At 40.1% G+C, this 19,261-nt stretch overlaps 1 protein-coding gene across 1 annotated transcript; it reads right to left on the bottom strand.

Moving 5' to 3' along the window:
* Positions 1-1,176: 1,176 nt before the first annotated feature.
* LOC145413703 (uncharacterized) lies at positions 1,177-18,746 on the bottom strand. Its single transcript, XM_080283359.1, has 10 exons — positions 18,617-18,746; positions 15,586-15,670; positions 14,530-14,720; positions 12,422-12,529; positions 11,877-12,053; positions 9,382-9,492; positions 6,454-6,666; positions 4,708-4,895; positions 3,669-3,915; positions 1,177-1,420 (listed from the first exon to the last, which is right to left on the bottom strand). Exons 1-10 carry the CDS (start codon positions 18,707-18,709, stop codon positions 1,223-1,225), a joined length of 1,611 nt encoding a protein of 536 aa, XP_080139485.1. The 5' UTR covers positions 18,710-18,746; the 3' UTR covers positions 1,177-1,222.
* Positions 18,747-19,261: the final 515 nt, after the last annotated feature.

The raw sequence follows: 19,261 nt of genomic DNA, 5'->3' as shown, positions 1-19,261 counted from the left end.
GGTACAATTAATGAGTATGAGAATGCAACTTATGGAAGATAGGGAACTGAAATGGATCGAAACAGATGGATGAACTATGTACAAAGAAGCACATGACAAGGGTTTGGCACCCCCTTTTGTGCAGACACATGTGCTTATGAGTGATTTCAAAGGCTTGATAATGTGTAGGAGAATATGCTGACCATTGCATTGGGCATGCTGTCTGACAGCTCTCCTACTTTTGATACTTTCTCAGACTCTGAATCCTACCTCATCCTATCATTTACATAAAAATTAGGGTTCGTCAGGTGATCATGATGGTGCTTTTAGATCCTACATCACCCCAACTTTTAGGAGAAAATCTGTGATGGGATAATAAAGATGATAATGATACAAAGGACACCACTTGGCTTGTCACTCAAGGTAGAGCCGCCGGTGGGTAGCACTACATTATTCTGCATGGGAGGTGGATGCCCCCACCTATCAGTCATATTAACAAAGGCAGACACACATTTCAGATACAATGTCATGTACGTTGACATCATTAATGAGAGACTACGGCTGTTAGAGCAGCACGGACAGTAGCCATCAGGTGACTAAGGCGAACGCATGCAAGCATATTGGAGCCTTTAAAAGAATAATAAATGTTCTACAGTAACCATCATACCCATGCTGTGGACATGGATGGTTGAGGAGGAAGCACAGAGGCCTATATGAGCATAATTATGATCATGGAAATCATAATTCACATATATAAATACCAGAACTTTGGTATTTTGTTGATTTCCAAAAGGATTCTAATAAAGTTCTGAACATGGGGACAAAGACAAAGGAAGATTATCTGCGAGATAATAAACAGCACAAAAAATGCAGTGCAAGTGCCTAAGCACCTGCTTTTCCATGGAGTCCTTTACCCCTACCATCCTCTATCGCAGCTTTAGACATACCTGTATCTACTTTCTCTCTCCCAAATTATCAGATCCTTCCCTCTTCCCTGTTCAGCAGTGTAAAAGTTTTAAGATTCTCCATAGCATAGTACAGTGTAAGCAATTTCTTAATAAAAGTAACAAAATCTTTTACAACTCTGATTGAGATTTTCTTCACAAAAACAAACAAGCATAAAATATAGCAATCTTCTCTGCAAACAGGGTAGAAGCAGGATTACCTTTTGCAATTTATAAATATACTTGCCATGTGTGTTTCTTGCTCTGATGAGTTAAGTTATTCAAACAGGTAACAGGTGCTAGACATAGTCAGCATGACTGGGTTCAGTCTTGATGTTGTCTGGGTGGATGACAATGGTTGAAGTGGCATGGTCAGGGCCAGTGTCAGGTGGCTGATAGTAATACACCTCCATGATGGTGCCATCTTCCTGCTGGATGATCTCATGAACTTGATGATCCAGTACTGTATCCAGCTCTGAAGTCGTCACTTCCTGTTCCTGTGCCAAAGACGAACACAAGGTTTGAAAATGATAATGAGCTTTGTTCCCTATGTGCTCCTTTAAGCCTGCAATCAAAGAGTCGTATTCTAACACCTCCTACTGTATTTCTCTTCCATGCCAAGTGAATACGTGGTCTAGCTCTTGTTAAAAAGAAATACATTCACCAAGACTACTTTCTTTTACACGGACATCCATAAAATACCGGTATCTTTACATTGCCATCATTGTAACAGCTAAAAGTTACTGGTCTTAAGAAATATTTATACCAGACAACAGCATGCAAGTGCTAAGCATAAACATCTCATATGAAAATCTATATACACTAAAGAAATGTAAAAGCTCTCAAATAGGAGGAGTCTGGAATATAAGTGGCGAATATGCCAAAATCATGTTTTGAGTTATGAGTGTTTAAAAGCATGCAGCAAACACACTTTTACACCTATCTTCAAGAAACTTTGCAGGTTACTATGTACATGTGTCTAGATTATGCCCGTAAGGTTTTACTAATGTCATTAATATTGAGCCCATGCAGCCCTAATAAAGAGTGCATACCTGAAAATGTATTACTCCTGTGCAAAAGAAAGTCACCAAAAAGACATCAGAGAAGACGGATACAGTAATGACAATGAAAATACATGGCATAAAAATTATTACATATCTTCCTAAGCACACTTCTTGGCTTATCTGATGAGAGGGGATTACTGTCTTAATTAATAACCAAGGAGGTCGTCATCCACATCGACTTCCCCCTCCTGCTGATCTCGAAATGCCTTGAAAATAGCTTCCACTTTATCACTTCCTACCTTGACAAATCAGAAACACTTGCGCTTTTCACCAACTTTCCTGGCGGGAACAAGCTTCTTTTGTCGAGACCCATACTCCTCACCAATGTTACGCTTCCCCTTTACAACGTTCATAATCCACTGTTCCACGTTACATGCACACTTGCAAGTGTGCCCAAAAGATCCACAGACATTTTTACCATCATCACAACACATTTCTGCAGTTCTGTCAACAAAATACTGACCAAAACGAAAGTAAATAACACCAAAATGGAAGAGTTCAGTCAAAAGCAGAGCAGGTGTGCGACTGAGGCCAGCAGGAAGGGCAAAACGGGCACTGATAGGCCCGTGAGGTGGGTGGGGATAACATATGGCTCGTTGATTGGATACTGCACTTGGGCACAGAGAGTAGATTCGCCTGTTGTATATTCTCACTCAGACACTAAAGGGACTGAACAGGGAGGCTGCCAGTGATCGAGCAGCACGGAGAGCTGCCATTAAGTAACCAAGGCCGACACATGTAAGCATGTTGGAGCCTTCGAAAATGAAGCGAAACGAAACAAAACACAAAGATCCTCTGATGCGTATATAAAAAAAAAAAAAATAGCCTCAGAAGAATGGGAATATCTAGTGGAGCAAGGGCAAATCTACACGTCCTGCCTCACTGCCCGGATAGATGGGGGACTCAAGTTTATGAATCCATCATAAAATGAAAATGGGAAACCTGGCGTATTCACTTCTCGTACTCCAAACTCCTCATATGATGAGCAGAGAAATGAAATATCACTAACTATTCTAATAAAAGGACAGTAATACACTGCAGTACCGTACAATGAAGATCATCACCCTTGGTATGAATGCCACAAAAAATACTTGGATATCCCAGCAAGACAATATCAGAGTACACCACTATGTTTAAAGTACTCTACAATACAAAACTGGTAAAAACTCCTTTATTTTCATCCCTAATATCAGTAGGCCCATTAATTATTCTTGCCTGCAAAACAGTGATCAAGAGATATAGTGACCCAACGGTGAAATGTTATTAATGACAACCTTTAACACCTTCAAATCATCCAATGAGACAGCAAATTTATCTCCACTGAGGGTGGAAAGGTAATGAGGAAGGGGACAAGCAAGTTCGGTCACCTAGTCATTCCGGACAGTTTGGCTCTGACTCTAACTCCCTGAATCCAGTAACTTTTTTTCAGTTCATTTGTGCTATTTCTAGACAATTTCATTCAATGTAAGGGAGAATTTTTGAAAAAGCAAGGATGATATATGTTTATTATACCTCCTCACTACTACAGATGCTTCCTAAACTGAATAAATCTGTCTGGTAGCAGTAACAAGTAACAATAAACTAAATGGTACATCATCTGGATTCAAGGGGTTAACAGGCCTGGATGCTTATTTTAGACTGAGACTGTACACAGCATAGCACTCAATGACCTCCCACATACCATATTCACGTCACCCCTGAATTGCTGATTCTCCAGTTTAAGATGGTATGTTGCTGCGCTGATCTCAGCATCATGCTGTTGTTGCTGTTGATTGTGGTAGTGCAGATGGGTGCTGTGCTTGCGTCTCCTTCCACGTTTAGCTGTCCGTGGCTCCCCTAGTGCCTCCATCCTCATAACTTGATCCATCACTAAGTCTTCTCCTACTGACCCTTCAAGGTGCCTTCCCTTTTCTCCCTCTGGTTCAGCTCTGTGCAAAGAAGGTGCAAAAATAATAATTCTTTCTTTCCTTCAATTCAACTCTGTGTGAAGTGCAATAAATAAAATCAGAGCTCAGGTATGGCAGTGAAAATCCAATTCACTTCCAGAGACGTGGTTTATCTTACTTTTTTTTTTTCCCCATGAAAATATGGTCCAGCCCAGTCCCTACAAATATATTAGCCATGGTCTCATCCTATAGGCTAGTTATGTTAAACTACTTCTAGTCTCGTCTGGCAGACTAATTCCAGTTGGTTTCTGGAACTAAAAAGAAGAGGGGGGGAAAGGTAAATGATAATATTGTAATGACTTCCTAGATAAATCGACATTTTGCCTCCACATCTAGTACCAGCCTGGGTCTGGTCCTTTAGGCTAATTCTGGTGAATTTTGTCTTAAGGTTCAGTTCCAGTTCTAGCATTAAAAGTGAATCTCCTCATTCTTAGGGTTTCTGGTCTTAGTTTATGTTATCAACTTCCCTTCATACTGCCTGACATAAAGGTTCAATGCTACCTTTATGCAACTAAAACCACCTGAACAAAATTCAGGCCTGACTCCAGACATCTATCTATCTATTGCCAGACGCCTTAATCCTGTAAGGGGTGGCCACAAACGAATCGCCTCCATGTCGCCCTGTCCCCCGTCATTTCACTGCCCTGCTCCCAGCTCACACACCCCTGTCTCATATACCTCCCCACTCCATCCCTCCAGCTCATCCTTGGCCTCCCCTTACCTTCCTCCCCCCTTCCAGACATCCCCGCCTTTATATACATCATAAACACTAACCTGAACTGAACCTCCTGAACAGGCAGTGTGTGCCTAACAGCATTATATATGTTGCGTAACTGTTCCTCCAACTGGGTTAGGTATTCCTCACTATCCGTTCTAACCACCAGCTCCGTCACTTCCCGTACCAGAGCTGCACACCGGTACTGTAGAATGCTCTTGCCCTCTAGACGCATCTCCTGCTTCACCTGGGAAAGATGGTGGATTATTAATGTTTTAAACGGCTGGAAATGTGACAAAAAGCAGAAGCAGAAACTGTTATCACGCTAAAGTATGTGAACGCATCAGAAGCTGATAAAGCATAGGCAGAAATAATAAAATGTAACCAACAGAGTTCAGTAAATTGTCTGTAGTAAGTGGAGTACAAAAATGCTGTGTGTACCACCGTACAAAAGTAAAGATGACTGAAATGAGTGCAAAAATTAATTGTGGAATATGTCTGTATACAAAAATTGTTGTGAAATACCCGGTAAGGTTGCTAAATACCAGTACTTGTAAAAATGGTACAACTGACCCCAATTTACATGGTTAATGACTTAACTAACCTCCCTGTGTCACTGGGAACTGCATACCATAAGTAGGTCCCTTCAACCCATTGTAATAAAACTTATGTGTTAACATCTCTAACCTGGTCACCACTTTCCAATTAAAAATCACATAAGACCCCAACTTGCCCACAGGTGGTAGGTGGTGGTGGCAACCATCATCTACTCCCGTGACACAGTGCAACCTATTTCTTCCTTCACCTTTTATCACTCTTTTTCTGTTCCTGCCCTCCTCTTCTCTGATTTTTTCCCATCAATTTTTATTACTCTTCTTTCCACCTCAGGGGGCTCTACACTGAATGGCAAGCATAATGGTTTCCTATAACCCATGAAGCCATTTCGAAAACTAGCTATGTGGTGATCATATAACTAAATAATCAGGTGATGGGTTAGCATATTATGGTGCCCCCGTTAACTGGGTGGAGAGAGACAAACGCGGCATCCATCCAAGAGCCAAACCTACACACAGTTTCCTGCATCTTCCTATGGCGAGGTGCTGTCTGACACAAGGAAACATCAGTTCACTGCATGGGACAGCCCAGCAGGGACAGTTGCTTGCCTGCAGTTGATGGGTCTGTTAGGTCAGATTGACCAGGGATACTAAACAACAATAACAACAACTTGCCCACTGATATGCTTCCTAAAGACATACCCTATCTTTAAGAAATACAGTATAGCGGTTATAAGACAGTGATTATAAAGAGCAGCTAATATAATCCCAGTACTATAGTAGCATCTACTATCACTAGCACTTGTACAGCTACCATCATTTATCTTATTTCTAGACCCTACCCAACTTACTTAAATGTTGGTAATTAGATGATGATGATGATAACAATAACACTGATAACGACGACAAATGACGCATGAATGGTGCACAGATGCATTCACCTGCACTGATTAATGAACTGTTATATCACATGCACTGTTGGCCTGGAACAAAAACTGGTCAATGTCAACTTTTCATATTGTTCTAAAATATCATTGTGCAACTGCACTCAATGGTTACAAGGCTAACATGTAATGACAAAACTTAATAAAGGTTCCACTCAAGACAAAAAAACACAATCATATATATATATATATTTTTTTTAACATATCCATTTTTTTTTTTTTTTTTACTTGCATAGCTGTCCCATCTACAAACAGTAATATATACCTGTTCTGCATCCTAGATCCATTCTGATCATTCCCAACTCACCTTGTACATGGCATTCTGGATATCAGAAGACGTAGGATTATATCGCCGATACATAGATGGTGGAGGCTCGCCACAGGGAAACAATTCCTCCCGAACATACTCAGCAATGGCCTCCTGCATCATTTTCACAGTTGATACTCCTTGTCGTGTCAATTCATACATCTTGGTCAACACACGAGGGTCAACTGGCTCTTTGGTCCTATATTTTGTATTCTGCAATTATTGAAGTACCATTATTAGAGGATGTCTGTGGACACCAGAATTGAACAGAGTGTACTGAGGTGGTCATGTGGAGAGAATGGATAACAACAGAGAGGTGAAAAAGGTATATCTGAGCAAATTTGAAGGAGAGAGGTGGTGAGGCAGGCCAAGAAGAAGGTGGAGGAATATAGTGGATGAGGGTGAGGAAGAGAGGTATGGAAGTTGGTGAGGCTTGGGGACTGACGAGAGATCGAGCTGGCTGGATGAATGTTGTGAGAAGTGCATGATCAGGGATCTAGCCCCCCATTGTAACATGACAGCATCCGGATTGACTTTATCAGATACGTTAAGGTGAAGCTACAGAGTATGTTGAATGTTTTTGCCATATCAGACAGAGCCAGGATTCCGAGGGCTTGAATGATGAGTGAATGGAAGCATGGGCCATTGGATTGGGCAAACTTGGGCTGTCTGGACGTTGCTACTGCTCACCCTGCCCTAGGGTGGAAAAGGAGGTCCAGATGATGATGATGATAATAATGAATAACTAAGGAAGAAAAGGGTACAGCAAAAAAATTTCATGTACTGTACCATAAATAAAAGATAAACAATTCATAACAGTACCTGCAACTGATGTAGTGCTGCCTACTTCTTCCTTCAACTTTATCATCCTCTTTCTGTGTCTGCCCTCCTCTCTTCCTATTTCTCCCACTTTTCCAGTCACATTTTATTACCCTTCTTTCCTTTTCATGTGCCTTTACATAGAGTTACAAACCTACTGGTTTCCTGTAAGCCAGGAAACCATTTACTATGCTGGATGGCAACCATATAACCAACCTACACATGTTTCCTACGTGTCAACAAGTGGGTTGGCGGTGGGCTAGTGTCCCTCCCCGTAGGACAACTAACTCAAAGACAAATGGCCACCCCTTATGGGATTATGGTGTCTGGTTATAGATAGATAGACAGATAGACCTGCAGGTAAATATTGCACCACCTACATCATCATCATCATCCAAAAATTATAACAACACCTGCAAGTAAATATGGAACCATATATCATCATCATCATCATCATGCATGCTCTATTTCCCACATTCATAAATAAATAGATAAATTCATAACAGCACCTGCAGGTAAATACTGCATCATATATATCATCATCATCTAAAATTCATAACAACATCTGCAAAGTAAATATTGCACCATATATCATCATCAACCATGCCCTATTTCCTACTATCATAAATGAGGTGAACAGGATCTAGTCACATGAAAAAAACAAACACAGGTGTAGGAGAAACTATTAGATCGAGACCCAATAAAATAAATCATACATCCATTACATCACTGAAGCTTTTAAAATTTTCACTTACATCCCATAGGTGAAAACAACCCCTATTATATGATTCAACTGACTAAGATGCCCTCGCACCATCCGTGGGGTAAAACCTTTCCATCAACTATCAACTTTAACAAAGGGTGTAACACTACAGTCAGTTTGTTTTCAACTGATGGAGATTAGTAACTTTCAACTCAGCTGGTTGCCTATGGTCAAACTGGAGGCTGGATTTGACTAAGGCCTTTCTACTCTAACATGGTCTAAAACTGCCATTTCTCCACCTTGAATGCTGAGTTGTAGTAGAAGATTAACACTAAAATATAGTGCTAGTCATGATGAACTGCTATGTAAAAGATGGCGAACAATTCCACCGTCTCTTTCTGCCACCGAACTACATGAAATGAACTACAAAATTACGAAAATCTGGGCCAAATTAAAGTAAAAACAGCATATAGCCAAGGACCCTCATTCCTACCTTACAGCTGAGGCTTATTCAATTCTCTGCAATCACAACTAAGTATCTGAGTTGTGGGAGTGGCTTAGCTCTGTCACATGAGAGCAAACTGACTATAATCGTGTTTATTTACGTATATACTTCACCCATTTAGTTTCATCCTTAATTACTACTTTTGCTTCCTCATCTAACTTTCCCACATACTGTTAAATTTAAGCAGACACTGCTGCCACCGTGGCTTAGTGATTAGCATTGCTGACTGTGGAGCTGCTGCCCCATTAGTGTCAGAGTTCTAATCCTGGCCTGGGCAGCTAGCGTCACTCGACTCAGGTGTCCATCAACCATGTGGGTTGCTAGGTAAAATGAGTACCCAGAGTAACACCTACGGGAGGTAACTGTGGTAACATGGATGATGCAGTGGCCTTGTATCCCAGGATATGGGAAGAAGAACCCACCACAGGCTAAAATCCCTATGTTACAGAGATAAGCACCACAGCTAAGTGCCTCATGGTGTCTGCTCCCGCCTTTACCTTACTCTTTCACCTCTTCATCAACTTCCTTATTCAACATCTTTCGAGATCTCAATATTTCTTATCAGACTCCCTATATTATACGATACACCACCTACCATATAATCCAATAAAGCTCAATAATAAAACTGTTAGAAGAGCGGGAGATCAAAGGGTTTTATGACTGCTTAGCTGACATTTTTCAACACTAATGTGATTTTCTGTTCTGCCTATGTGATAGTTAATAAGGAAGCCTACTGCAATCAAGACCATGTTCAGTATACTTAATCAGTCACTAAACCCTTCATGCCAGTATAAGGAGTTTTGTTCTAAAACCATCTACTCTCTAATTCCCAGACTCTATATTCTTCCATCACTGTGGAAGAATAATTCAATAAATCCAATCTTCCCTCCCTTCGAGTCACCTGTGACTGCCTTTTTCTCTTGACTTCTTCTCTTGGTGGAGCAACAGCAATCTGATCCGCAACCTCCACAGTGCACTCCTCCCCCAGATTACAAGCTCCTTCTTGCTTCACCTGAAAGAAAAAAGTTTACTATGTGAATACTGTACATTTACGATTTCACAAAAAGAAGAGAAAAAAAAAATCCTAACTACTTGGAACATGTTAGAAAATCTCTAAATGTATAAATACTTATGAGCAGCAGAACTCCAATTTGCTCCCAATAAAAATATAAGTTCCTCATTTTTTTCATGGCTTGAATACCTGCTATGCATTCTGGGAACATAAAAGATTGAAAAAAGTTTTTTAGTATTCATTTTAATTAGTAGATCAGGTAATCTATCTCATGATCAGGCATATTGTGATTCCATCACCCACAAAATTGATTACAATTATGATTACTTAAGAAGTCCATGATCATGATTACAGTTACAATTTCATCAACAAAGAGTTGGAATCAATTATGATTAAAATTCCAAATGTCTGTAATCGATTATGATTACAGGTTACATTACCAGAAGAAAACAAGATACAGGTATTATCTTACCAAGTTGAAGTTTCACTGCCTGAAATGCGACTATGAGTATCATCATCATCATCATCATCATCATCCGGACCTCCTTTCCCACCCTAGGGCAGGGTAAGGAGTAGCAATGTCCAGACAGCCCAAATCTGCCCAATCCAATAGGCCATGCTTCCATTCACTCATCATTCAAGCCCCCTGAATCCTGGCTCTATCGGATACACCAAAAACACTCACCACGATCTGTAGCTTCACATAAACGTATCCGACTGAGTCAATTTGGACGCTGCCATGTTAAAAAGGGTGCCAAATCCCTGATCATGCACTCCTCCTCACAACATTCATCCAGCCAGCTCGATCTCTTCTCAATTTCCTAGCCTCACCAACTTCCAAACCTCTCTTCCTCAAACACTCATCCACCATATCTCTCCACCTTCTCCTTGGCCTACCTTGCCTCCTCCCTCCTTCAAATTTGCTCAGATGTACCTTTTTCACCACTCTATTGTTATTCATTCTCTCCACATGACCATACCATCTCAGTACACTCTCTTCTATTCTGGTGTCCACCGACTTCCTCACCTCACATCTTTCATGAACCACATTATTTCGCATCCTATCCACCCTCTGTACACCACATACATTCCTCAGCAGTCCCATTTCCACTGCCCTTACTCTTCATTTTTCGTTTTCATGCCACACCATAGTCTTACATCCATATGATAAAGTTGGCACCAACACTCCTTCATGTAAGCCTCGTGCAGCTGCAACACTCAAGCCTTTGTTTCTTATCAAGGCCTTCATTGCACCAGCTACTGGTACTTTTCTTCCTTGTGTCACTCTACTTTCAACTTCTTTTGCACATTTTCCTCTCTTTTCTATCACTGTACCCAGGTATTTGAACTCTCTCACCAATTCCAGTCTCTCTCCATTCACTGTAACATCACACTGGGAGTCACCTACTCTCTCAAAAACCATCACTTTACTCTCTTCTACATTTACTCTCAGGGCATGATGCTTACAGACATCAACAAAACTCTGCACTTGCCTACCAAGCTCTTGTCTGGTACTTGCAAACAGTACTGCATCATCAGCACACAGTAAATTTGAGATATTCCATCCACCACCATTCATTACCAATGCCATCCCTCTCTCCAATACTCATGTTTTTAGTTCTCTCATCAACCCATCCATATACAGTATATATTGAACAACCATGGGGACATCACAAAACCTTGCTGCACGCCCACACCAATCATGAACCATTCACTTAGATGCCCATTAACCCTTACACATGCTTCACTACCATCATAAAAACTCTTGACGGCACCTAGCAGCTTACCATCTACACCGTACATGCACAAAACTTTCCACGATCCCTCTGTCTACTTTGTCATATGCTTTTTCCAGATCCATGAATGCCATAAACACCTTATAGTCCTTCTCACAAGCCTTCTCTGCTATCTGTCTCACTGCAAATATTTGATCCACACATCCTCTGCCACTCCTAAAGCCACCCTGTTCATCACTCACTAGGACTTCTGATATCTCTCTTACTTTCTCTATAATAATTCTTCCATATACCTTCCCTACCACACTCAATAAACTTATGCCACGTTAATTCTTGCACTCATTTCGCTCACCTTTATTTTTGTACAGGGGTACAATGACAGCCTTTTTCCACTCTGCAGGCACAGTTTCACTCATCCATGCCTTCTTACATATTTCCAACAAGCACTTCATTCCACTCTCTCCATTACACTTAAGCATCTCTGCATAAACCTCATCAACCATTCTTTGCCATAAAATACAGCAAGTATATAGAAAGCATGTGATGCAAAAACTGCATTTTCACTTGGATGGTGAGTTAGTACTTGCTTCTGTAAAGGCCTTACATAATCAATTGATTCTCCTTACTATCTGACCCAATTAAACTTACCATGCCTAGAACAGGATGGCCTTCATGTGTGGCTGGGTCAGGGAGGCGGACGTAGTACCAGGATTCCCGGGGAAAGCGGGTCCCCTGCCGCCGGTAGCTGGCAATCATCCTTTTCTTGGCTAGCTTTCGCATGTGGTCTGTTGGCAGCGAATTGATGGCTAGGAGTGCACTAGGTACCTGTGCAGTAGCAGAGATCAAGGTTGGTTGGTTACTGCATAGTACCTTGCACAGTACAATATACTAGTCAGAGACATTCTCTCTCTCAATCAGAAATTTTCTGAACACTACAATGAAACAGCCAATGAACTGAACAGTGTGCTAGGAGCAGCTATTTTGGGATCCCAGCTATTTGACTGCTGGAATTCCTCTTGGCAAACAAAATCATCTTAATTCTGCCTGAATAACAATTAAATGTGTCTATTCCTGTAATAATGATTAGCAGAGTTCTTATAATTCTGACAGCCTGGATTTCTCAAAACCGAACAGTACTGAGGTTCTGCATTTCTCTACTGTTTTTAAACGTGGTATGCAGTATGGTGTTTCACCTTGTGTTGTGGGAACTTCATGATGTGTGTAATGTAGATCTCAGCTGGGCAGTCCACTTTTTTGGTTACCTGTGACCGATTACGGCTCTTTGGAGTTATTCCGCTCTCCTGAGGAGGACATAAAACAAATTAAGCATCACACAATTTCTCTCTCTTTCTAGGAAACTAACTTTTGCTATACAGATAAGAAACAACATATACTGTATCAGCAGAGTGAATAAAGGCTATGACTGTACCCCTGTACAATAATTAAGGTGAGGAAAGAGAATGCAAAAACTATTGTGGCATGTTTCTTGAGTGTTGTTGCAGGTATGCAATCCCAGTCTGTCTGGTTGAGCAGACCCATGAACCACAGGCAAGCAATCACCCGTGCAAGGCTGTCCTATGCACAGGACCAATGTTCCTTTGTGACAGACAGCACTTCGCGACAGTGAGACAGTGGGGAAAGTGTGGAGGTTTCATTTCTGGGTGCATGGATGCAGCATTTGCATCACTCTACCTGGTTAACAGGTACACCACAGTAGAGTCCACTTCATCCTGTTATTAGGTTATATGGTTACCACCCAGCATTGTGCAGTACTGCAAATGGTTTCCTGGGTTACAGGAAACCATTAGTCTTGTCACTTAGTGTAGATCTACCACGGGTGGAATGAAGATTCTAATAAAAAGTGACTGGAGGGATGGAAGAAATTAGAAAAGAGGGGAGAAGATATACAAAATGAATGACAGAAGGTGAATGAAGAAGTAGGCAGTGTTACAATAAGCTGGCACGAATATTTGGGGGGGGGTGTATGCCCCCCCAGCAGGCCAATGATTACTTACCGGTATAATTAAAAAAAAACAATGCTGTTTACCAAAATATCTGCATATGCAATGAATCTCTTACTACATTTGCCTATAATATGGTTCTTCTATGATTCAACAAGCAAAATAAAAGCGGATTTTTATCTTTTTAATTCATCACATGCATTAAGGGGTAATTCTGCCTGGAATCGCACCCAACCTTTTTCATAGTGTTGGATTTTGGCCCTGAATAAGTGAGTGGATGATGGACGCCAGCACCTAGCACCTCTTTAGTGTTGTTGGACAGGTATATGGAAGAAATAATATAGAGAAACTAAGGGGTATATCAAAAGGATTGGTGTGTAATGAATGGGATGACTTTAGGAGTGGTAGTGGATGTGCAGATTAAATATCTGCAAGGAGACAAATAGTGGAGTAGGTTTGTGAGAAAAAATACACAGTATTTATGGTATTTATGGATCTGGAAAAAGCATATGACAAGGTAGACAAAGAGGGATTATGGAAGGTTTTGTGTGCTATACCGATGGTAAGTTGCTGAATACTATTTGACATACAAGGGTAGTTATGCATGCATATGGGTAAGTAGGCACATAAATGGCTTAAAGATTGGTGTTGGAATGAAATAAAGATGTGTGATTTTACTTACCCTTCCTCCTTCTTGTCCTCCTTCTTTACAGAGAAAACTCTGAGACAAAGGATGTCAGTGGAAACAACACATGTGAGTTGCATACAGTATATGAGTTTTTACTAAGAGGAGGTTAATTCCAGCAGGAAGGTCCACAAACTTATTTTTAAGTGCCTGGCCAATGTTGTGATGCAATACTGGTGTGATTTTCTCTATAGGGTAAGTGGAATTATAATTATGAGCCTAACATTAAAAGAAAAGGGAGCCTAGTCTAGGCACAGTATGGTATCTATCACTTTTCAAACCTTACCATAAAGCTTTCGAGCCAGTGAGTTATATTTCAAAATTTGTCATAGTGCTATCATGAAGTGCCACTGCATTCATTTACCATCTAGAATACTGTTAAATATTGCACACCATATTGCTTTTACTCTAACCTGGACTAAAACTGTCATCTCTTTATCTTGATTGCCGAGTAGAGTGAATTAAAATATACCGCTCATCATGAAGATGTGCTGTGCATAGGATGTAGAGCTGCAGTATTGTCTATTCATACCACTGGACTATGGGAAACAAACTTCAAAGTGATGAAAATCTGCACCATGCTAGAGTATGGAGAGTATAGCACAGTACACAATTCACTGGTTATGATACACTACTTCCCAGCTATAATACTAACCTGCTGCTCCCGTAGTTTGCGCATTTGGTACTTCTCCTTATGTCCCTTGTTGGTGTCATGACCTTGGTGGCACATGAGCACCCAGCGACCAACATGCATGAAGGGCACGCCATCATATTCAATGGGCACCCCACACTTCCCAGTGTGTGACCAGTAGTGAATACGGCCACGCTCAATATTTGGCATATATGCTGTAATGACACATAATAAAATTACTAGAAATTACAGGGAACATTTATTGACATTTCTGTATGCATGTATGATATTTCCTGGAAACAGACAACTTGCTCTGCCATTTTATGTATACTACAAATTATGTAAAAAAAAAAATAATAATAATAAATAAAATATAACAATAATAATATTAGCAAGTACAGTATTCTAAATAGCCGGTAAAATAGTGCTAGCCTAAGTCTGCATATAAATTCAAACTAGTAAAGAAAATATTTGAGATTTTGTAACAATTGTTCAGTATATACAGTATGTAAGATAATAACAAACCACTCTTGCAGCATCATTCACCTTGGAATTATTAAACCATTTGGGGTTACAGTACTGTGCATCTAACAACCATCACTTCCTTCCTTTCTGTTTCAAATCCTAAACAGACAACCACCACACAATTTTGTATCTCTTAACACACGTTCACTGTTATCCACTCCACCAGATAGTACACGAAAACAAGAGACAGTAACCTCATTTATAGTGCTTATAATCAGTCTCTCAGCTGTCATATGTACTGGTCTACACAAAGCAATTTTAAGTCATCCACAAACATGCCCCCGTAGTTTACAATTTACCCCGGACACTTCACCACTTGCTGTTATTTATCACTGACAGCAAGTTATCCCCATAAATGCATTACTCTACTCCAATTTTCCTGCTCCACACATGACTCCCACCCTCCTACATGCTCAAATTTTATTATTCATTTTTTCCTTCATACCATCCTTCCACCTTCTCCTTGTCCTCCCTCTTCCCCACTCTGTTTACTTCAATTGCCTTGTTGATTACATTCAAAACTAAATTAAAGACTTAAATATATCTGTCACTTACATTCATTGCCAAACTGCTTATCTCTGTTGTATTTGATGAAGTGAGTGACTGTCTCCTCTTGGTACTGCTCTACACATGCAGCAACCTTGTCATAATAACAATAAAAAAATAATGTGAATACGTGGGGTAATACCGCACTGTTATCAAAATATTACAGTATGTATTTACAGTAAATGAAACAAGTATTTTACCAAAGGTTAAGTGGATATATTTCAGAAAAGTTGAACCATCTAAGACACACATCAGATAATGATTCCCTTTATGTCTGATAATGCTGATGGGAAAGATGATGGTCAAATCAGAGTCCGGCTAGGAATACTCCTGTTATCCTAGGCAGGGAAGTTCCTGAGGGATTGTGGTCTATGTAGGATACTGTCTGGCTGGAGGTTTTGGATGGCTGTGGTGGCTTTGTGTTTATGCATATGTTTGTGAAGTGTGATGCTGGGTGGGAGAGGAGGGATGTTGAGACTGTGCAATGTTGGGTGGGTGATCATTATTATTATTATTATTTTTTTTTCATCCATGGACTAGGATGGTGCAACATAATTACAACAGTGGGATGGCTCCATGGTCAATCTGTGACTAATCGTTTCATTCCTACTGACCTAACCCAATCTGAAAACCTAACCTAATTTAACCTGTGCCGCACTGGGCTAAAAAAAGACTGATACCCCTCTAAGCAGGCCAATTTTGGATTTCTTTTTTTTCTGGCTATATGGGCTTAATACATCAATATGAGCTCCCTGGCACTAATAAAAGTAATCACTAAAGCCAGATAGTTGGTTGAATCAAGTCAGGTTGGTGTCAATCTACCTCTGAAATCTTCAGAGTTAGCCTACTGAGAGAGCAGAGCGTCTGAGAGCTTGTGAACCAATTCTGGATATTTTTTTCTGGCTACATGGGCTTAATACATCAGTAGAAGATCCTTGGCACTAATAAAAGTAATCGCCAATGCCAGAAAGTAAGTTGAATTGAGCCAGGTTGGAGCCACTCTACCTCTGAAATCTTCAAGGTTATTAAGAGTGCAAAGCATCTGTGAGCTTGTGAACCAATTTTGGATTTTTTCTGTGGGCACTAATAAAAGTAATCATCAAAGCCAGAAAGTAGGTTGAATTGAGTCAGGTTGGTGCCACTCGACCTATGAAATCTTCACGGTTACAGACAGAACAGAGCGGCTGTGAGCCTGTGAAGACTCCCTCAACTTCCATGCTCCTAAATCAGTGTTGTAAGCATAGCGGAGAAATGCCTGAAGTTAGCGAGATATGATATTACCTTCCATTTTACTTCGGTTGTTTTCAATTACTTTTCAGTGCTGAGGGATGTAGATCTACGTCACCAGCGTTTTTGATGGGGACGTAGATCTACGTCGCTAGCGTGGTACGGGTTAATTTAACCTATCCTAATCTGATTTCCTTCAGGAAACACTGGACCACCTCTTAAAAAAATAAATAAATAAATAAATAAATAAATAATTGAAATGATTTGGTGACTGTAAAGGTGTACCGAAGTGCATCTTTGTGTATGAAGAGGATCCATCAATAAACAAGGAAAATATGCTTACGTATGGGATAGGCTATGGTTAGGTCAGGATAAGTATGGTTAGGTTAGCATAAAATTGGTTAGGTTACATTAGGATCAATAAGGTTGGGTTAATTACAAAAATTTAGGTTAGGCTTGGATAAATAGGCACTGACAAGGGTAATTTAATTTAAAAATATCATTCTTTCATTTTTGTTCACCACAAGATGGCATCTGTCTCTCTTCAGCAATAAACAAGCGCCACTTTTTAAATGCCTTTCACCACTTTCGAAAGGACAATAAAATTGAAACACGAAAATGTAATCAGAAAATACTAAGAGAATCCCATGAAGAGCCAAGGTAATGAAAAAACAGAAGAACACTGTGAAATAAAGTGGTCCTATGTCTCCTTACGGATTATCCCTGATTTAACCTAACCAAAGTGGCATGATTTGGGGACACATGAGTTTCAAGTCCAAATCAACTTACTGCCCTCTGCAGGACACCAACATCAGTATTAACAAACCTAACTTGGTGCTCTTCGTAACTTAAATACTGTATGTTAGTTCCACAGTATTTTACTGTCAGATCAAATACAACTACATTATGAGAGTTACCTGTCATGAAATTTTCACCTTTTGTTAACAAGGCTCTCTTGCATTTTGTCCAAATTCCCCTCTCCATCTCCTGAAGCAATTGCAGCAGAAATCATAGGGATGGCCCCAACTTATTCAGGACAAACTGCAGGACAGCTATCATTAACAAATGATAAAAAATTTATGACAGGGATTATCTTTTCATAACTGTAGATTCATTTATGACACCCAGATGTGGAAATATAAGTTACGTTGCTAAAGACTGAATCATTCATTCATGACACCGAAACTCTGCGAAAATAACATGCTACTCAAGAGCACAAACTTAGATATCTTGACATCAGTTGTGGCATCTTTCACAAGGCAATGGGTCTATTTGGATTCAAACTCATACATCCCCAAATTGTTCAGGTTAGTTTAGGTTAGGTTAGTACTGGTGAACAACTAGTGACAATTTACTATGAGGCTGAATCAGCCTTTAAGTCTAACATGGATGGTGGCTGCTTGGCATGGTTTGCATATAAAACTAGTGGTTTTAAGATCGATATCTCCAAAAATACAGCTCTCCACTACTTTTTAATGCAATCATAATGATAATTGCATTATATTTTATTGAGAATATAAAATTGTAAATTTTATGTACAGGACCTCTCCTGCAGTTTCACCCTAGTATGGCCTGAAAAGAGAGAGAGAGAGAGAGAGAGAGAGAGAGAGAGAGAGAGTGGGGAAAGAGCACCTGAAACTTAATGCATGCATTATCAGAAATGAAATCTTCAGAAAAAAGTACTCAAATTATTGATGATTTCCACTTCATCTCCAAGTACCTTAATCGAATTTGTGCATGAAGCTTACCAAATATTCTTACTGGGTTTTTCCGAAGTTCATGCGAAAAGCAGGTAGGATATAGTATACTGTACCTCTGCTAGAGTCTTGAATTTTTTCACTTGAAATGGCTTGGCTGTCCCTGATCTTGGTTCCTTCTTGACATCCTTAGCATACTCGTGCATCATCTTCGTGCTTGTGGTAACATAAAATGGAAGAGATGCGTTTTAGAAGGCCCTTCTCGGCCTCTTCAAACTGGGAAGTGGGTTTGTTTACGCACCGCAACTCGACACGTTTTTAATTTTCCAATGGCAGATACAGTGATACACAAGAGGGACGATTCATTAATTTTGCTTACTTGATGTTTCTTTAGCATTATTACGGGAACTTTTCTGTTAAGTTCATTTTTTCACCTGGAATACGCTACATGGGGTACTTGAACCTGAATAGGAAGTCGGATTGATATTACCAAAATAATAAATCGACACGTAGATAAGCATGACATCTTACCCGCGTAATTTGATTGTTGGGGAAAATATGATACGTTATAATTACGCAGAATCAATGAAACAAATACAACGATTTTGGCAATAGCACTTTTTTTCTCTTTTTTAATTACTTACCCACTACTTTACGGCGGCCAGCTCAAGGAACTCCCATACTGAAGCCATACCGGTACATTCTCCAGGCTTTTCTGCCTTTTGCACATCCCTTGCTCTTATAGTGACTCCTTACCTTTT

The sequence above is a fragment of the Coenobita brevimanus genome, chromosome 97, assembly GCF_032717465.1.
Source record: "Coenobita brevimanus isolate Jiangsu-jjx chromosome 97, ASM3271746v2, whole genome shotgun sequence".
NCBI lineage: Eukaryota > Metazoa > Arthropoda > Malacostraca > Decapoda > Coenobitidae > Coenobita > Coenobita brevimanus.
The sequence above is the reverse complement of the archived record's forward strand: the minus strand, read 5'-3'. Positions and strand labels throughout refer to the sequence as shown.